General features: G+C 41.0%; 1 protein-coding gene across 4 annotated transcripts in view; it reads right to left on the bottom strand.

The window, feature by feature from the left end:
- Positions 1–17,280, bottom strand: part of LOC142374623 (microfibril-associated glycoprotein 4-like) — a 30,777-nt gene extending 13,497 nt beyond the window's left edge. Inside the window, exons 1-7 of one of the 4 annotated variants that reach the window (XM_075458389.1) lie at positions 15,355–17,280; positions 14,700–14,826; positions 14,404–14,435; positions 11,239–11,474; positions 10,960–11,130; positions 6,928–6,966; positions 6,325–6,421 (exon numbers count right to left, since the gene is read on the bottom strand). In XM_075458389.1, coding sequence (XP_075314504.1) covers positions 6,325–6,421; positions 6,928–6,966; positions 10,960–11,130; positions 11,239–11,244 — 313 coding nt within the window. In that variant the 5' untranslated portion in view covers positions 11,245–11,474; positions 14,404–14,435; positions 14,700–14,826; positions 15,355–17,280. The other 3 variants (XM_075458390.1, XM_075458391.1, XM_075458392.1) reach the window with 3 other exon arrangements.
- Positions 17,281–20,952: the final 3,672 nt, after the last annotated feature.

The raw sequence follows: 20,952 nt of genomic DNA, 5'->3' as shown, positions 1-20,952 counted from the left end.
TGTCTTTGTTTCCTAAACTGTCTTTGTTTCCTAAATTGTCTTTGTTTCCTAAATTGTCTTTGTTTCCTAAATTGTCTTTGTTTCCTAAACTGTCTTTGTTTCCTAAATTGTCTTTGTTTCCTAAATTGTCTTTGGTTCCTAAATTGTCATTGTTTCCTAAACTGTCTTTGTTTCCTAAATTGTCTTTGTTTTCTGAATTGTCTTTGTTTCCTAAATTGTCTTTGTTTCCTAAACTGTCTTTGTTTCCTAAATTGTCTTTGTTTCCTAAATTGTCTTTGTTTCCTAAACTGTCTGTTTCCTAAATTGTCTTTGTTTTCCTAAATTGTCTTTGTTTCCTAAATTGTCTTTGTTTTTTAAACTGTCTTTGTTTCCTAAATTGTCTTTGTTTCCTAAACTGTATTTGTTTCCTAAACTGTCTTTGTTTTCTAAATTGTCTTTGTTTCCTAAATTGTCTTTGTTTTCCTAAATTGTCTTTGTTTCCTAAATTGTCTTTGTTTCCTAAATTGTCTTTGTTTTCCTAAATTGTCTTTGTTTCCTAAATTGTCTTTGTTTCCTAAATTGTCTTTGTTTCCTAAATTGTCTTTGTTTTCCTAAATTGTCTTTGTTTTTTTAAACTGTCTTTGTTTCCTAAATTGTCTTTGTTTCCTAAATTGTCTTTGTCTTTTAAACTGTCTTTGTTTCCCAAATTGTCTTTGGTTCCTAAATTGTCTTTGGTTCCTAAACTGTCTTTGTTTCCTAAATTGTCTTTGTTTCCCAAATTGTCTTTGTTTCCTAAACTGTCTTTGTTTCCTAAATTGTTTTTGTTTTCTAAATTCTTTGTTTCCTAAATTGTCTTTGTTTCCTAAATTGTCTTTGTTTCCCAAATTGTCTTTGTTTCCTAAATTGTCTTTGTTTCCTAAATTGTCTTTGTTTTCCTAAATTGTCTTTGTTTCCTAAATTGTCTTTGTTTTCCTAAATTGTCTTTGTTTCCTGAATTGTCTTTGTTTCCCAAATTGTCTTTGGTTCCTAAATTGTCTTTGTTTCCTAAATTGTCTTTGTTTCCTAAATTGTCTTTGGTTCCTAAATTGTCTTTGTTTCCTAAACTGTCTTTGTTTCCTAAATTGTCTTTGTTTCCTAAATTGTCTTTGGTTCCTAAATTGTCATTGTTTCCTAAACTGTCTTTGTTTCCTAAATTGTCTTTGTTTCCTAAATTGTCTTTGGTTCCTAAATTGTCATTGTTTCCTAAACTGTCTTTGTTTCCTAAATTGTCTTTGTTTTCTGAATTGTCTTTGTTTCCTAAACTGTCTGTTTCCTAAATTGTCTTTGTTTTCCTAAATTGTCTTTGTTTCCCAAATTGTCTTTGTTTCCTAAATTGTCTTTGTTTCCTAAATTGTCTTTGTTTTCCTAAATTGTCTTTGTTTCCTAAATTGTCTTTGTTTTTTAAACTGTCTTTGTTTCCTGAATTGTCTTTGTTTCCCAAATTGTCTTTGGTTCCTAAATTGTCTTTGTTTCCTAAATTGTCTTTGTTTCCTAAATTGTCTTTGTTTTCCTAAATTGTCTTTGTTTCCTAAATTGTCTTTGTTTCCTAAATTGTCTTTGTTTTCCTAAATTGTCTTTGTTTCCTAAATTGTCTTTGTTTCCTAAATTGTCTTTGTTTCCTAAATTGTCTTTGTTTTCCTAAATTGTCTTTGTTTTTTTAAACTGTCTTTGTTTCCTAAATTGTCTTTGTTTCCTAAATTGTCTTTGTCTTTTAAACTGTCTTTGTTTCCCAAATTGTCTTTGTTTCCTAAACTGTCTTTGTTTCCTAAATTGTCTTTGTTTCCTAAACTGTCTTTGTTTCCTAAACTGTCTTTGTTTCCTAAACTGTCTTTGTTTCCTAAATTGTTTTTGTTTTCTAAATTCTTTGTTTCCTAAATTGTCTTTGTTTCCTAAATTGTCTTTGGTTCCTAAATTGTCATTGTTTCCTAAACTGTCTTTGTTTCCTAAATTGTCTTTGTTTTCTGAATTGTCTTTGTTTCCTAAATTGTCTTTGTTTCCTAAACTGTCTGTTTCCTAAATTGTCTTTGTTTTCCTAAATTGTCTTTGTTTTTTAAACCGTCTTTGTTTCCTAAATTGTCTTTGGTTCCTAAATTGTCTCTGTTTCCTAAACTGTCTTTGTTTCCTAAATTGTTTTTGTTTTCTAAATTCTTTGTTTCCTAAATTGTCTTTGGTTCCTAAATTGTCATTGTTTCCTAAACTGTCTTTGTTTCCTAAATTGTTTTTGTTTTCTAAATTCTTTGTTTCCTAAACTGTATTTGTTTCCTAAACTGTCTTTGTTTCCTAAACTGTCTTTGTTTCCTAAATTGTTTTTGTTTTATAAATTCTTTGTTTCCTAAATTGTCTTTGTTTCCTAAATTGTCTTTGTCTTTTAAACTGTCTTTGTTTCCCAAATTGTCTTTGTTTCCTAAACTGTCTTTGTTTCCTAAATTGTCTTTGTTTCCTAAACTGTCTTTGTTTCCTAAACTGTCTTTGTTTCCTAAACTGTCTTTGTTTCCTAAATTGTTTTTGTTTTCTAAATTCTTTGTTTCCTAAATTGTCTTTGTTTCCTAAATTGTCTTTGGTTCCTAAATTGTCATTGTTTCCTAAACTGTCTTTGTTTCCTAAATTGTCTTTGTTTTCTGAATTGTCTTTGTTTCCTAAATTGTCTTTGTTTCCTAAACTGTCTGTTTCCTAAATTGTCTTTGTTTTCCTAAATTGTCTTTGTTTTTTAAACCGTCTTTGTTTCCTAAATTGTCTTTGGTTCCTAAATTGTCTCTGTTTCCTAAACTGTCTTTGTTTCCTAAATTGTTTTTGTTTTCTAAATTCTTTGTTTCCTAAATTGTCTTTGGTTCCTAAATTGTCATTGTTTCCTAAACTGTCTTTGTTTCCTAAATTGTTTTTGTTTTCTAAATTCTTTGTTTCCTAAACTGTATTTGTTTCCTAAACTGTCTTTGTTTCCTAAACTGTCTTTGTTTCCTAAATTGTTTTTGTTTTATAAATTCTTTGTTTCCTAAATTGTCTTTGTTTCCTAAATTGTCTTTGTTTCCTAAATTGTCTTTGTTTCCTAAATTGTCTGTTTCCTAAATTGTCTTTGGTTCCTAAATTGTCATTGTTTCCTAAACTGTCTTTGTTTCCTGAATTGTCTTTGTTTCCTAAATTGTCTTTGTTTCCTAAACTGTCTGTTTCCTAAATTGTCTTTGTTTTTTAAACTGTCTTTGTTTCATAAATTGTCTTTGTTTCCTAAACTGTATTTGTTTCCTAAACTGTCTTTGTTTTCTAAATTGTCTTTGTTTCCTAAATTGTCTTTGTTTCCTAAATTGTCTTTGTTTTCCTAAATTGTCTTTGTTTCCTAAATTGTCTTTGTTTTCCTAAATTGTCTTTGTTTTTTAAAGTCTTTCTTTCCTAAATTGTCTTTGTTTCCTAAATTGTCTTTGTTTCCTAAACTGTCTTTGTTTCCTAAACTGTCTTTGTTTCCTAAACTGTCTTTGTTTCCTAAATTGTCTTTGTTTCCTAAATTGTCTTTGTTTCCTAAATTGTCTTTGTTTCCTAAACTGTCTTTGTTTCCTAAATTGTCTTTGTTTCCTAAATTGTCTTTGGTTCCTAAATTGTCATTGTTTCCTAAACTGTCTTTGTTTCCTAAATTGTCTTTGTTTTCTGAATTGTCTTTGTTTCCTAAATTGTCTTTGTTTCCTAAACTGTCTTTGTTTCCTAAATTGTCTTTGTTTCCTAAATTGTCTTTGTTTCCTAAACTGTCTGTTTCCTAAATTGTCTTTGTTTTCCTAAATTGTCTTTGTTTCCTAAATTGTCTTTGTTTTTTAAACTGTCTTTGTTTCCTAAATTGTCTTTGTTTCCTAAACTGTATTTGTTTCCTAAACTGTCTTTGTTTTCTAAATTGTCTTTGTTTCCTAAATTGTCTTTGTTTTCCTAAATTGTCTTTGTTTCCTAAATTGTCTTTGTTTCCTAAATTGTCTTTGTTTTCCTAAATTGTCTTTGTTTCCTAAATTGTCTTTGTTTCCTAAATTGTCTTTGTTTCCTAAATTGTCTTTGTTTTCCTAAATTGTCTTTGTTTTTTTAAACTGTCTTTGTTTCCTAAATTGTCTTTGTTTCCTAAATTGTCTTTGTCTTTTAAACTGTCTTTGTTTCCCAAATTGTCTTTGGTTCCTAAATTGTCTTTGGTTCCTAAACTGTCTTTGTTTCCTAAATTGTCTTTGTTTCCCAAATTGTCTTTGTTTCCCAAATTGTCTTTGGTTCCTAAATTGTCTTTGGTTCCTAAACTGTCTTTGTTTCCTAAATTGTCTTTGTTTCCTAAATTGTCTTTGTTTCCCAAATTGTCTTTGTTTCCTAAATTGTCTTTGTTTCCTAAATTGTCTTTGTTTTCCTAAATTGTCTTTGTTTCCTAAATTGTCTTTGTTTTCCTAAATTGTCTTTGTTTCCTGAATTGTCTTTGTTTCCCAAATTGTCTTTGGTTCCTAAATTGTCTTTGTTTCCTAAATTGTCTTTGTTTCCTAAATTGTCTTTGGTTCCTAAATTGTCTTTGTTTCCTAAACTGTCTTTGTTTCCTAAATTGTCTTTGTTTCCTAAATTGTCTTTGGTTCCTAAATTGTCATTGTTTCCTAAACTGTCTTTGTTTCCTAAATTGTCTTTGTTTTCTGAATTGTCTTTGTTTCCTAAATTGTCTTTGTTTCCTAAACTGTCTTTGTTTCCTAAATTGTCTTTGTTTCCTAAATTGTCTTTGTTTCCTAAACTGTCTGTTTCCTAAATTGTCTTTGTTTTCCTAAATTGTCTTTGTTTCCCAAATTGTCTTTGTTTCCTAAATTGTCTTTGTTTCCTAAATTGTCTTTGTTTTCCTAAATTGTCTTTGTTTCCTAAATTGTCTTTGTTTTCCTAAATTGTCTTTGTTTCCTGAATTGTCTTTGTTTCCCAAATTGTCTTTGGTTCCTAAATTGTCTTTGTTTCCTAAATTGTCTTTGTTTCCTAAATTGTCTTTGTTTCCTAAATTGTCTTTGTTTCCTAAACTGTCTTTGTTTCCTAAATTGTCTTTGTTTCCTAAATTGTCTTTGGTTCCTAAATTGTCATTGTTTCCTAAACTGTCTTTGTTTCCTAAATTGTCTTTGTTTTCTGAATTGTCTTTGTTTCCTAAATTGTCTTTGTTTCCTAAACTGTCTTTGTTTCCTAAATTGTCTTTGTTTCCTAAATTGTCTTTGTTTCCTAAACTGTCTGTTTCCTAAATTGTCTTTGTTTTCCTAAATTGTCTTTGTTTCCTAAATTGTCTTTGTTTTTTAAACTGTCTTTGTTTCCTAAATTGTCTTTGTTTCCTAAACTGTATTTGTTTCCTAAACTGTCTTTGTTTTCTAAATTGTCTTTGTTTCCTAAATTGTCTTTGTTTTCCTAAATTGTCTTTGTTTCCTAAATTGTCTTTGTTTCCTAAATTGTCTTTGTTTTCCTAAATTGTCTTTGTTTCCTAAATTGTCTTTGTTTCCTAAATTGTCTTTGTTTCCTAAATTGTCTTTGTTTTCCTAAATTGTCTTTGTTTTTTTAAACTGTCTTTGTTTCCTAAATTGTCTTTGTTTCCTAAATTGTCTTTGTCTTTTAAACTGTCTTTGTTTCCCAAATTGTCTTTGGTTCCTAAATTGTCTTTGGTTCCTAAACTGTCTTTGTTTCCTAAATTGTCTTTGTTTCCCAAATTGTCTTTGTTTCCCAAATTGTCTTTGGTTCCTAAATTGTCTTTGGTTCCTAAACTGTCTTTGTTTCCTAAATTGTCTTTGTTTCCTAAATTGTCTTTGTTTCCCAAATTGTCTTTGTTTCCTAAATTGTCTTTGTTTCCTAAATTGTCTTTGTTTTCCTAAATTGTCTTTGTTTCCTAAATTGTCTTTGTTTTCCTAAATTGTCTTTGTTTCCTGAATTGTCTTTGTTTCCCAAATTGTCTTTGGTTCCTAAATTGTCTTTGTTTCCTAAATTGTCTTTGTTTCCTAAATTGTCTTTGGTTCCTAAATTGTCATTGTTTCCTAAATTGTCTTCCCATGTGTCTCGGTACTTAACTTACCGCACTAACTGTGCACTAGTTCTGCTCTTAGCTGTTTGGTTTTGGAAGGAAATGCACTTGTGATTTCTTGTGACCTGAAGTTCTTTTGCCTCCCGATGTGGAACACACTGATTGTCAGTCGCTTTGGATAAAAGCGTCTGCAGAATGACCGTAATGTAATTAGAGCCCAACACTGAGAAGCTTCAGTGGTCCGATCACGATCCTCCGTGTGGAAAGCTTTGGGTAGATCAATGTCCATGATCCATCAGAGTGTGATGTTGGTTCTTTATGAACTGGAGTCTCACCGAGCCAGTACTCCCCAGCAGCGTTCCCAAAGCCCATCTTGTAGTGATCCCAGGGCTGGTAGAAGTTCACCAAGCCGTCCATCCTCCTCTGGAACACCTGGGGGGGGGGGGGGGGGGGGGGGGGGGGCGATAAGGTGGTTAACCAGCTGAACACGGCAGATTTCTGACAGCTCATGTTTCCACAACGAGGTTTGTCGCATTCAGGATTTAAGTCTTTCATGTCAGTGGCCTCTAACGGGGAAACAGAAGGAAACTTTAGGGCCTTGATTAAGTCTCAGGCTGAAATATGTCAGCCAATCAGAGATGAGCCGTCACAACTTAAATCAGCTCATGGTGTTTTTGTGATCGGACAGCCAGGGTTTAAAACGTTTAGAGAAAATCAGAACAAACATGTGGAACAGGTGCTCCAAAGTAAGCGATGGTGAGAAATCTGGAGGTAAAACTAAATCATGAAAGATGGGCGTGTCCTAAATCACTCCATCTGTCTCACATGTTCAGCATCTGAACTGTGGAACCATTTAAAAACTATGAAGAGAAACAGCTTCACTGACCACAGAGCAAACAGTGGAAGATGAGCTGAAAGCCATGAGTGGAAATACTCACCGTCCACCGTCCCTCCAACGAGGCCATGTCACAATGCACCTGTGCACACACACACACACACTCGTTAGTAAGAAGTCCGTTAAAGCTGGAACTCTGCTGCTGCTCGTTGCCCTCCTGGTTAATAACCTTCGGTTAATAACCTCCGGTTAATAACCTCCTCGTTAATAACCTCTTGGTTAATAACCTCCTGGTTAATAACCTCCTCGTTAATAAACTCCTGGTTAATAATAAACCAGCACTCTGCAGCACACATGGAAACAAGCTGATGAGTGGAAGTGAGTCAGTCTCTCTGATAGTGAATCTTTGTGCGTTTGTTGGTTTCTGTAACAGTAAACTCAACATTTTGAACTTTGGGACTGTTGCTCAGACAAAATGGATCAAAGGGAACGTGTTACCCTGGACTTCAGGCAGCAATAACCATTATTTCCACTGTTAGGGTTAGGGTTAGAGCTGGGGTTAGGGTTAAGGAGAACCGGGCTCCAGGCCCTAGGGCCGGTTTGGGGCTGGGGCTGGGGTTAGGGTTAGGGTTGGGGTTGGGGTTAGGGTTAGGGTTGTCGGTTGGGCCTTAAGTGCACTGGCCTGCCAACAGAGAGTCCAAGGTCCAAATAAAAGAAAAGAAAAAAAAGGATGATGAGGGTAAGTTGTCATAAGAGGATCTGTGGCTGAGTGGATAAGGCAATGGTCTGCCGTGCGGGGTAACCGGATTCGAGTCTGGCTGTGACGGTGGGATGGAGAAAATGCATGGTGGGTAGAGGGGTTATGGGGTGTCGTTAAGACCTGTTGGGACTGTGGTAACTAATCTGTGAATCCAAATTCTTTCAGCTCTTCTCCTCTGCCCTACGATCCAGGTGATGTTTGCTTGTAGGCCGGAGATGATGATCGAGTCTGGGGTGTGGAGTTGGAAATGAGTGACTAATGGAGTGGTGAGTATATTTAATCGAATGTTTCTGAGGTGTTGTTGAAGGCGGGTGATGAGTTTGTTTTGCGTTTCACCGATGTAATGTTTATTGCAGGTTGTGCAGGTGATGATATAGACTATGTTGCTATGGTTGAGAGAGAATGAACCGTGGGGGGAATGACAATTTGCTGTACGGGTTGGTAATGAATTTTCTATTTTTGAAATACCGGTTCTCTGAGATTTCAACGGGTAGGAGGTTAGGGGTGAATTTTGATTTGACCAGGATGTTTTGGAGGTTAGGGTTCTTTCTAAAGGCAGATATGACCCTGTGGTTCTTATTGGGGGAGTAATGGGGTTGTGTTCTTGTAAAATGGGACTTTATTATTTGGTGGAGATTGGTGATCCTATGAGAGAATGTGGAGACTAAGGGGAGGAGTTGTTCAGTGGGGATTTGTGATGGTGTGCTTTGGGGACACATCGCGCCCCCAACCAAGGTAGGGATCAGGGGAAAACTTGTGTCTGGGTTAAGGTAGGGGGAGGAGAGGTTAGGGTTAGGAACGGGATGCAGACCCTGTTTCGGGTAGGGGGAAAGGTTAGGGTTAGGTTTAGGATTAGGTGTTAGAGTTAGGATTAGGGTTAGGGTTGGGATGCAAACCCTGTTTCGGGTCGGGGGAAAGGTTAGGGTTAGGGAAGGAGGAGGGGAAAGGTTAGGGTTAGGGAAGGAGGAGGGGAAAGGGTTCTGTGCTGGGGGGCGCGATGTGTCCTGTGACTGCGTAGAGCGAGCGGGAGCGAGGGAGGCCAAGGTACTGTTTTTGATCTGTCTGAGGAATCTTTGGGAATAGTTACGTTTGCGGAGAGCGGTAAATAGGGTGCGGGTGGATGCTTCGAAATCGGAGGTTAGGGAAGAGATGCGATGGAACCTGATTATTTGGGATTTGATGATGCCTTTAAATGTGTGTTTTGGATGATAGCTGGCTTTATGTAGGAGTGCATAGGGTTAGGGGGTTAGGGTTTGGCCCAATCCCAATTCTATTTTCCTACCCCTTCGCCTACCCCTCGCCCCTTCGAACGTAGGGGTAGGCGGAGGGTCTGAAAACACACCCCTTCGAATTGGGACAGCACTTCACACTCACGAACGTAATAAGTCCGCGCCGTCAGTTGTTACGTAACCAAAAGCGACACCTTTAGCCAGAAGTAAACAAACATGACCGGTGCTGTGGTGTTCGCGCTGTCCTGGGCTATTCGGATATTTTTAGAAATATCTGCGTCGAATCGACGGAGTGCCATGAGGCGAAGGCGTCTTCGACATCTGGGAGCATTGCTGGATCTTGTTACGGTATGTATAATGATAAATTAATGCAAATAACGCTTGTGAGTGAGCAGCTGGTAGCTTCCAGAGCCGGCGTGTGAATATGATAATATGTGTGTGTGTTTGAAAGTGCTTCTAACTGTACATTTGTGATATCGTGTAATATAGAAACAATTTGCTTGTCTCGTTGGATTTGCTGATTGGAGTAGTATCCTAACCTGGCTAACCTAGCTGAAAGCATAAGCTAACGTTTAGCCTTTGTTACTCGCCTCGTTCCGTTTGGGATAAACATGCAGCTCATGCGTTTTTGAAGCGGTTTTCTTTGTACCAGGTTCAGATTTGATGACATAAATAAATGCACTGCATTGTGTGTGCTATCAATGTGTTGGTTTGGGAGGATGAAAGCCTGATCTTTCCATGTTTTTCTTTCCAGCAGACAGGTCATCCTAGAAATTATTGCCCATTGGACCACAACATGTACGCAAATTTTTTTGTTATCCCTTCTATAATAAATCTCTTCATACTAGTATCCGTTCCAGTCGTTCATATGATGTTGATGTGATAATCATGCTCACAAACCTTTTGTCCTTAATTTCTTTTATTAGGCTCACATTACAGACTGGTAAGGCAGCTTATTTTCAGAAATAACAGCTTAAAGTGTCTGCTGTAAAGTGTGTGTAATAAACAGTATGAATATAAACGGGCAACAGTGCAATCATCAAGAACGAGATGACCGGAGCAGGAACAGCGAAGGGCACATCGGAGGTGCTGCATGGACTCAGTGATGTTCTGGGGGAACAAGACACGACATGACATTATAGCATGCACTTTCATCCATTGTAAAAAATTAAAAAAAGGTGTTTCAGAATGCGGTAGTGGTGGCTGTGTGTACAATAGGTGCATCGCGCATCAACTCACCGTAAAGTTGGTCTATCATGCGCTCAAACCGAGCTAAAAAGCGCTCCGTTTTCTGCTCGTGGCGCTTCTGCTCCTCCAGGCTCTCCTGTATCAGGTAATCCATTATGGGATTGGACTTCCTACTTCTTTTTGGGGATGGGGATGACTTTAGAAACAGATCTTCGTTTTCGGCGCTAAACCTGATCAGGTTCTTTGTTTGTGCTTGAGTCCCTGTGAATCAGTCACGTATATGAATACTTGTGATAATAGGTAGCGAAATGACGCTCACGTCACTCAAAAGGAACTTCTCTATGGTTAACCAACTACATTGCTTGTAAATACTCGTGTTACAATTTCAAAAACGACAACTCTTTCGCAGCACCTTCACATACATTGACCGATTACTCCATGTAAAATAGCGACTTTTCCCATGTGCGTTTATAACAGAAAATAACTACACATTGCCACCATGTTAAACTCACACAATACACCAGTTATCACAACCTAAAACGATTAAAACAGTTAAATTATGGCAAAAAAATAGAAGAACTTACATTTGTGTGGTGCTCTTGCCTCTGCCATTTTTAAAAAGACTCGCGATCTCCCGGTAGTCGCGTTGTACTCTGGGAAATATATCATACCCCTTCAAACGGAGTCTGCCTGGCCGAAGCCCTCCGTTTCAAGGGCTACAACGGAGGGGTAGGGCCAAGGGGAAGGGCTTTGGAAGAGCATTGGGACAACACTACCCCTACACGTGAACGCGTAAAACGGAGGGGAAGGGGTAAGGGGTAGGGCCAAGGGGTGAATTGGGATTGGGCCTTAGGGTTAGGGTTAGGGTTAAGGAGAACAGGGCTCCAGGCCCTCCAGCCGGGTTAGGGTTAGGCACTGAGCTGTGGACTGGTATCACAGAAAGTAAGGGTCGGGGTACCTGCACAGCAGACGTGGCTCCGATGGGATAGATGGTGTACACTCCACTGGGTCGGCTGGTATCGCTGTTATAGATGTCGCTGCAGTCCAGAGGGAGGGTTAGGGTTAGATCTGTGCAGCTGGTCAGCAGTGGAACCAGGAGGAGGACTGGCAGCACTTTGAGCACTTTAAGCTGGAAATGTGAAGGAAAGCAGAGAAATTCACCTGGAAGAAGCTGACTCAGCCTGTTACCATATAAAACTACTGATGAATATTCACATGTTTAAAGTCATCAACTCACCTTCATGGTGAGAGCTGTGCTGAAGTGATCTGATGTACAGTCTGATGTCTCTGAGCTGTACTTATATCCCAAAGGTTAATGATTCACTGAGCAGATGCAGATTCCCACGCAGCAGCTGGAAATACACGACCTTGGCTGCTCAAAGCTGTCTGCATCCAGGTCTGCAGCACCGAGCCGCAGGCTGGCAGTCGATCCAGGCGGTGTTTTGTGTCTGATCTCAGTCTTGAGTGACAGTTCTGTTGATCAGTAACTGGTGTTCAGTTCTTCTGGTGTTCATGACCCTACAACTTATCCACTGTGGAGCCTGACAGGAGCTTCCATGTTGTACAGAGGCAAGTTATAGAGCAGGTTATAGAGCAGGTTATAGGGCAGGTTATAGGGCAGGTTATAGAGCAGGTTGTAGGGCAGGTTGTAGGGCAGGTTATAGGGCAGGTTATAGGGCAGGTTATAGAGCAGGTTATAGAGCAGGTTATAGGGCAGGTTATAGAGCAGGTTATAGGGCAGGTTGTAGAGCAGGTTGTAGGGCAGGTTATAGGGCAGGTTATAGGGCAGGTTATAGAGCAGGTTATAGAGCAGGTTATAGAGCAGGTTATAGGGCAGGTTGTAGGGCAGGTTATAGGGCAGGTTATAGGGCAGGCTATAGAGCAGGTTATAGAGCAGGTTATAGAGCAGGTTATAGGGCAGGTTATAGTGCAGGATATAGAGCAGGTTATAGAGCAGGTTATAGGGCAGGTTGTAGGGCAGGTTATAGAGCAGGTTGTAGGGCAGGTTGTAGGGCAGGTTGTAGGGCAGGTTATAGAGCAGGTTATAGGGCAGGTTATAGAGCAGGTTGTAGGGCAGGTTGTAGGGCAGGTTGTAGGGCAGGTTATAGGGCAGGTTATAGAGCAGGTTATAGAGCAGGTTATAGAGCAGGTTATAGGGCAGGTTGTAGGGCAGGTTATAGAGCAGGTTATAGGGCAGGTTGTAGGGCAGGTTATAGAGCAGGTTATAGAGCAGGTTATAGTGCAGGATATACGGCAGGTTATAGAGCAGGTTATAGGGCAGGTTATAGAGCAGGTTATAGGGCAGGTTGTAGGGCAGGTTATAGGGCAGGTTATAGAGCAGGTTGTAGGGCAGGTTGTAGGGCAGGTTGTAGGGCAGGTTATAGAGCAGGTTATAGAGCAGGTTATAGAGCAGGTTATAGAGCAGGTTATAGAGCAGGTTATAGGGCAGGTTATAGAGCAGGTTGTAGGGCAGGTTATAGAGCAGGTTATAGAGCAGGTTGTAGGGCAGGTTATAGAGCAGGTTATAGAGCAGGTTATAGAGCAGGTTATAGAGCAGGTTATAGAGCAGGTTATAGAGCAGGTTATAGGGCAGGTTATAGAGCAGGTTGTAGGGCAGGTTATAGAGCAGGTTATAGAGCAGGTTGTAGGGCAGGTTATAGAGCAGGTTGTAGGGCAGGTTGTAGGGCAGGTTGTAGGGCAGGTTATAGAGCAGGTTATAGAGCAGGTTGTAGGGCAGGTTATAGAGCAGGTTGTAGGGCAGGTTGTAGGGCAGGTTGTAGGGCAGGTTATAGAGCAGGTTATAGGGCAGGTTATAGGGCAGGTTATAGAGCAGGTTGTAGGGCAGGTTGTAGGGCAGGTTATAGGGCAGGTTGTAGGGCAGGTTATAGGGCAGGTTATAGGGCAGGTTATAGAGCAGGTTGTAGGGCAGGTTATAGAGCAGGTTATAGGGCAGGCTATAGGGCAGGTTATAGAGCAGGCTATAGGGCAGGTTATAGGACAGGTTATAGGGCAGGTTATAGAGCAGGTTATAGGGCAGGTTATAGGGCAGGTTATAGGACAGGTTATAGGGCAGGCTATAGAGCAGGTTATAGAGCAGGTTATAGGGCAGGCTATAGAGCAGGTTATAGAGCAGGTTATAGAGCAGGCTATAGAGCAGGTTATAGAGCAGGTTATAGGGCAGGTTATAAAGCAGGTTATAGAGCAGGTTATAGGGCAGGTTATAGGGCAGGTTATAGAGCAGGTTATAGGGCAGGTTATAGAGCAGGCTATAGAGCAGGTTATAGAGCAGGTTATAGGGCAGGTTATAAAGCAGGTTATAGGGCAGGTTATAGAGCAGGCTATAGAGCAGGTTATAGAGCAGGTTATAGGGCAGGTTATAGGGCAGGTTATAGAGCAGGTTATAGGGCAGGTTATAGGGCAGGTTATAGAGCAGGCTATAGAGCAGGTTATAGAGCAGGTTATAGGGCAGGTTATAAAGCAGGTTATAGGGCAGGTTATAGGGCAGGTTATAGAGCAGGTTATAGGGCAGGTTATAGAGCAGGTTATAGAGCAGGTTATAGAGCAGGTTATAGGGCAGGTTATAGAGCAGGCTATAGAGCAGGTTATAGAGCAGGTTATAAAGCAGGCTATAGAGCAGGCTATAGAGCAGGTTATAGAGCAGGTTATAGGGCAGGCTATAGGGCAGGCTATAGAGCAGGTTATAGGGCAGGTTACAGTGCAGGTTATAGAGCAGGTTATAGAGCAGGTTATAGGGCAGGTTATAGAGCAGGTTATAGAGCAGGTTATAGGGCAGGTTATAGAGCAGGTTATAGGGCAGGTTATAGGGCAGGTTATAGGGCAGGTTATAGAGCAGGTTATAGGGCAGGTTATAGGGCAGGTTATAGAGCAGGTTATAGGGCAGGTTATAGGGCAGGTTATAGGGCAGGTTATAGAGCAGGTTATAGGGCAGGTTATAGAGCAGGTTATAGAGCAGGTTATAGGGCAGGTTATAGGGCAGGTTACAGGGCAGGTTATAGAGCAGGTTATAGAGCAGGTTATAGGGCAGGTTATAGGGCAGGCTATAGAGCAGGTTATAGGGCAGGTTATAGAGCAGGTTATAGAGCAGGTTATAGAGCAGGTTATAGGGCAGGTTATAGAGCAGGTTATAGAGCAGGTTATAGGGCAGGTTATAGAGCAGGTTATAGAGCAGGTTATAGAGCAGGTTATAGGGCAGGTTATAGGGCAGGTTATAGAGCAGGTTATAGGGCAGGTTACAGGGCAGGTTATAGGGCAGGTTATAGAGCATTTATTACCTGCTGTAAAGCACTTTGGTACACCGTAAGGATTGTTTGTAATTGTTTGTAAAGGGCTGTATAAATAAAATACATTTACATTTGTTGGACAGCGGTGTATGGTAACCCACCTGTAAGGTAAGTAACACGGACCAGAATTTTCCTAGACTCGCGAGGGAGAAATGGTAGATTAATGAACTGGACACCAATTAATTAAGAGGGAACACGCAGAGGTGAGTTTTAGCAATATTTGAATGTATTAACACACATCATATAACACTGTTACAATTTCGGCCGGCCTTTAGTCACACTTTAAATGTCTCTGAATCGGGTGCACCCTTAAAATAAAATAAAATAAAATGTCTCTTTTCCAAGAGTAGAAAATAGTGTTCCTTAAATGTTTGAGTTTTTCTTAGTTCTTTCAAACCGATAGAACGTTGGTTGGCTAAGAGATGTCCTCTTTAATCCAAGTGGTCTCACGGGTTGGCTCGCCGCTCTCCCTCGTCAGGAAGAGAATCTCGCTCCAAGATCCAAGGGTGTCCAAAAAACCCAGCCTGCATAACAACAGGCTTAAATAAATCTATTCACTTTTTTCCTTTTAACTGTACAGTTTGTATTTTCTCAATGTAATCAATATCAATGTAAAATCAACTTTTCCCACTTAACTTATTTCAAGATAACCTCTGATTTACAGTGTTAGCATATGCAATGTTAACTTCACTGTTTTTCTCTTATAATGAAAAATAAATAAATTATTAAATCACTGATAAACAAACAGAAATCACATGTAAATGATTTTAAACCACTCACAGTTCAATAGTGCACTCACGCTGGCTTAAGGTAAGTGAAACTTGTTCAACCTTTAACTTGTGCCTGAATGGAACAGCACAGTAATATACACACACAAAAATAAATCAAGCAGTCTCTGCTCACACAACGTAAATAACAGACACATACTCTTTTCCCACATGTACTTTTCTCATCTATCAAGGAAATTAAACACCACACAGTGAGATGAGGCTCCAGTTCGGCGTGCTAGCTAATGCTAACACGTGGAGCTAACTACTTTTCACAGCACTCACCGGGCAAAGAAAGGAATAAACAAAAGCTGGGGTTCCCAGGGTCGCTTGTGGAGGTTACCGGACGCTCAGGTGCCAGCTCCAACAGCTCCTCTTGCTCAATATCCAGTGTTTTTTCCGAACTTTTTATCATTCCAGACATCCGTGTCTCTGCTCTCTTCATGCCACGCGCTCTGCGTGCGTGTCTCTGTGCATCCCACTAACTCGCGCCAAGGAGGCGGGCATGAGCTGGCTTTCTCCTATCGCGATCCGGCTGCTCCGGAATGAGCGAATGAAATCGCTTCCTCCTCACAGAACCACTACTTGACTGGAAGCTGACCTCTGGGATAACCCAAATGAATAAATTAAATACAGAATAAAATAAAGATTGTGCTTTAGAATTGCATTAAAATAATACTCCATGAAATAAAAATAATATTTTCTAAATGTTTTTACATTTTGTCTCTCCACAGGTTACTTATGGAACAACAGGTTTTTCCAACAGGTTACAGGAGATAAACTGATGAGAGCTTTGATGACCAAGGGGAGCGCAGGACTCACAGAGGACTGGGACACCCCCGATCTGTCTCCAATCTCCCTCTGAAAGGTTCCAGTGGCCAAAAATCCAAGGGTGGTGAGGACCTGGACGTGTGGTGGAATTGGGTTTGATCGGCGTGTTTCTCTCTGGAGTTGTGGCTCTAACAAGCTGCATATTTGCAGCAGCACAGTCCTTGGTGATCTAAATCAGGATGGTCTCGGAACACACGCTCTCTTCCAAGAGCCTGACGCGCTAAGGCATCCAAAAGTAGCAAGTCAGCCGCTGGTTACGCTTCCCATTGGCCTTGTTATATACAGAGTCAAATTAACCTTCAATTAGTGCATAATTTAAGTCAAACAGAATAATGTCAGCATCATTATGGGGTATCATGTATATATTTATTCATGTTTGCTTCAAAGTAATTAAAAATACAATCCATGAGTCGAGCAAACTTGATTGGAATAACAGCGGACTGTTTTAGGAAACTCCTAAATTCTACTCGTAAATTCTGTTCGTACCTGAAAGAAAACGTGAAATACTAAAAGATTGGTGAATGTTCTCTTAAATCACTCGTACGCACGACTTAATCCTTAATCCTAAACAATCATCCTTTCATTTGGGAGACCTCTCCAAAGCACCTTCAGTGACCCAACTCAGAAGGTGCCTCCACCCCCGTACAGTTTGACTTACACAGTTATTTATTCACCTAATTACCATATAGACCTATTTGTTTAAGCGTCCATTTATTCTTGCAGTACTAAACTTCGAGTGTTGAACAGAGCGTTTTAACTTTCACAGTAATGTGACTCAGTGGGAGGTCTCTTTCATGTCAGCTGTGAGTTGGTGTATTTTCCAGAGGGGGTGGGACAGAAAGCAAAGTTTGGATAGTCTGCCGGTAAACACCTTCGGTATCTTTGTTGTCTCATGATAATTTCATGAGAATTGACCATAGAGAATTTCGATTCCTTTGTATGTTTGGAACATGTGAAAGAATTGACAAATAAAACTGACTTGACTAGATAACTCCACCAGGTGCGAACAGCCTGTTGACACCAGTTATCTTTCCTTTCCTGGAAAACATCCCTCTGAAGGGGAAATGTATTCACCCCAAAGAAAATCTAGTACAAAAAAAAGCCAATCAACAGAAGTCAGAACTGTGGATCCTCCTTCTTGTCTCCGTGAGCTTCTGGGATTTGATCCATTATTCACGGTAAAACTGCTCCAGCTCACTCATGTGGGAGGTCCTGCTGCTGTTCAGCTGTCTGTAAGTCATTACATCACGTTACGGTCGTTCTGCAGACGCTTTTATCCAAAGCCACTTACAGTAAGTCATACCACAGATTCTGAGGACTGACTAAAACACCTCTAACACCTCAGTGCTGTTAGAACAGCGGGTGGTCTTCGTCCTGCTGGAAGCTGAACCTCCGCCCCAGTATCGAATCTCCGGAAAACTGAAACAAGTTTATTTATCTTCATCCATCATCTCTGTGCAGCTTACGGTGGTCCTATGGTCAGATACAGCAGTCTCTGTGCAGCTTAAAGTGGTCCTATGGGCAGATACAGCAGTCTGTGCAGCTTACGGTGGTCCTATGGTCAGATACAGCAGTCTGTGTACAGCTTACGGTGGTCCTATGGTCAGATACAGCAGTCTCTGTGCAGCTTACGGTGGTCCTATGGTCAGATACAGCAGTCTGTGTACAGCTTACGGTGGTCCTATGGTCAGATACAGCAGTCTCTGTGCAGCTTACGGTGGTCCTATGGTCAGATACAGCAGTCTCTGTACAGCTTACGGTGGTCCGATGGTCAGATACAGCAGTCTGTGTACAGCTTACGGTGGTCCTATGGTCAGATACAGCAGTCTCTGTGCAGCTTACGGTGGTCCTATGGTCAGATACAGCAGTCTGTGGAGCTTACGGTGGTCCTATAGTCAGATACAGCAGTCTCTGTGCAGCTTACGGTGGTCCTATGGTCAGATACAGCAGTCTGTGCAGCTTACGGTGGTCCTATGGTCAGATACAGCAGTCTCTGTGCAGCTTACGGTGGTCCTATGGTCAGATACAGCAGTCTGTGTACAGCTTACGGCGGTCCTATGGGCAGACACAGCAGTCTGTACAACTTACGGTGGTCCTATGGTCAGATACAGCAGTCTGTGTACAGCTTACGGCGGTCCTATGGGCAGACACAGCAGTCTGTACAACTTACGGTGGTCCTATGGTCCGATACAGCAGTCTCTGTGCAGCTTACGGTGGTCCTATGGTCAGATACAGCAGTCTGTGTACAGCTTACGGTGGTCCTATGGTCAGATACAGCAGTCTCTGTGCAGCTTACGGTGGTCCTATGGTCAGATACAGCAGTCTGTGCAGCTTACGGTGGTCCTATGGTCAGATACAGCAGTCTGTGTACAGCTTAAGGTGGTCCTATGGTCAGATACAGCAGTCTGTACAGCTTACGGTGGTCCTATGGTCAGATACAGCAGTCTGTACAGCTTACGGTGGTCCTATGGTCAGATACAGCAGTCTGTGTACAGCTTACGGTGGTCCTATGGTCAGATACAGCAGTCTGTGCAGCTTACGGTGGTCCTATGGTCAGATACAGCAGTCTGTACAGCTTACGGTGGTCCTATGGTCAGATACAGCAGTCTGTGCAGCTTACGGTGGTCCTATGGTCAGATACAGCAGTCTGTGTACAGCTTACGGTGGTCCTATGGTCAGATACAGCAGTCTGTACAGCTTACGGTGGTCCTATGGTCAGATACAGCAGTCTCTGTGCAGCTTACGGTGGTCCTATGGTCAGATACAGCAGTCTGTGTACAGCTTACGGTGGTCCTATGGTCAGATACAGCAGTCTCTGTGCAGCTTACGGTGGTCCTATGGTCAGATACAGAAGTCTGTACAGCTTACGGTGGTCCTATGGTCAGATACAGCAGTCTCTGTGCAGCTTACGGTGGTCCTATGGTCAGATACAGCAGTCTGTGCAGCTTACGGTGGTCCTATGGTCAGATACAGCAGTCTCTGTGCAGCTTACGGTGGTCCTATGGTCAGATACAGCAGTCTGTGCAGCTTACGGTGGTCCTATGGTCAGATACAGCAGTCTGTGCAGCTTACGGTGGTCCTATGGTCAGATACAGCAGTCTGTGCAGCTTACGGTGGTCCTATGGTCAGATACAGCAGTCTGTACAGCTTACGGTGGTCCTATGGTCAGATACAGCAGTCTGTACAGCTTACGGTGGTCCTATGGTCAGATACAGCAGTCTGTGTACAGCTTAAGGTGGTCCTATGGTCAGATACAGCAGTCTGTGCAGCTTACGGTGGTCCTATGGTCAGATACAGCAGTCTGTGCAGCTTACGGTGGTCCTATGGTCAGATACAGCAGTCTGTGCAGCTTACGGTGGTCCTATGGTCAGATACAGCAGTCTGTGCAGCTTACGGTGGTCCTATGGTCAGATACAGCAGTCTGTGCAGCTTACGGTGGTCCTATGGGCAGATACAGCAGTCTGTGCAGCTTACGGTGGTCCTATAGTCAGATACAGCAGTCTGTACAGCTTACGGTGGTCCTATGGTCAGATACAGCAGTCTGTGCAGCTTACGGTGGTCCTATGGTCAGATACAGCAGTCTCTGTGCAGCTTACGGTGGTCCTATGGTCAGATACAGCAGTCTCTGTGCAGCTTACGGTGGTCCTGTGGTCAGATACAGCAGTCTGTGCAGCTTACGGTGGTCCTATGGTCAGATACAGCAGTCTGTACAGCTTACGGTGGTCCTATCGTCAGCTCCTCCCCCTTCTCTAAGGCTGAGCCCCGCCCCCCTCTGAAGGAAACTCAAACTTACTTCAGACGCTCGTATCCACGACCTCCTTCTTTGGGTCTCTACCCAGATCTGTGCCCAAAGATGGAGCAAAGATGGAGCAAAGATGGAGCAAAGATGAAACAAAGATGAAACAAAGATGAAACAAAGATGAAACAAAGATGAAACAAAGATGAAACAAAGATGGAACAAAGATGGAACAAAGATGGAGCAAAGATGGAGCAAAGATGGAGCAAAGATGGAACAAAGATGGAGCAAAGATGGAGCAAAGATGGAGCAAAGATGGAACAAAGATGGAGCAAAGATGGAACAAAGATGGAACAAAGATGGAGCAAAGATGGAGCAAAGATGGAGCAAAGATGGAACATAGATGGAGCAAAGATGGAGCAAAGATGGAGCAAAGATGGAACAAAGATGGAGCAAAGATGGAGCAAAGATGGGAGCAAAGATGAAACAAAGATGGAGCAAAGATGGAGCAAAGATGGAGCAAAGATGAAACAAAGATGGAGCAAAGATGGAGCAAAGATGGAGCAAAGATGAAACAAAGATGGAGCAAAGATGAAACAAAGATGGAGCAAAGATGGAGCAAAGATGAAACAAAGATGGAGCAAAGATGGAACAAAGATGGAGCAAAGATGGAGCAAAGATGGAGCAAAGATGGAACAAAAATGAAACAAAGATGAAACAAAGATGGAACAAAAATGAAACAAAGATGGAGCAAAGATGGAGCAAAGATGGAGCAAAGATGGAACAAAGATGGAGCAAAGATGGAGCAAAGATGGAACAAAGATGGAGCAAAGATGGAGCAAAGATGGAGCAAAGATGGAGCAAAGATGGAACAAAGATGAAACAAAGATGAAACAAAGATGGAACAAAGATGGAGCAAAGATGGAGCAAAGATGGAACAAAGATGGAGCAAAGATGGAACAAAGATGGAGCAAAGATGGAGCAAAGATGGAACAAAGATGGAACAAAGATGAAACAAAGATGAAACAAAGATGGAGCAAAGATGGAGCAAAGATGGAGCAAAGATGGAACAAAGATGGAGCAAAGATGGAGCAAAGATGGAACAAAGATGGAACAAAGATGAAACAAAGATGAAACAAAGATGGAGCAAAGATGGAGCAAAGATGGAACAAAGATGGAGCAAAGATGGAGCAAAGATGGAACAAAGATGGAACAAAGATGAAACAAAGATGAAACAAAGATGGAGCAAAGATGGAGCAAAGATGGAACAAAGATGAAACAAAGATGGAACAAAGATGGAGCAAAGATGGAGCAAA

Source organism: Odontesthes bonariensis, chromosome 23 (assembly GCF_027942865.1).
Source record: "Odontesthes bonariensis isolate fOdoBon6 chromosome 23, fOdoBon6.hap1, whole genome shotgun sequence".
Classification (NCBI taxonomy): domain Eukaryota; kingdom Metazoa; phylum Chordata; class Actinopteri; order Atheriniformes; family Atherinopsidae; genus Odontesthes; species Odontesthes bonariensis.
The sequence above is the reverse complement of the archived record's forward strand: the minus strand, read 5'-3'. Positions and strand labels throughout refer to the sequence as shown.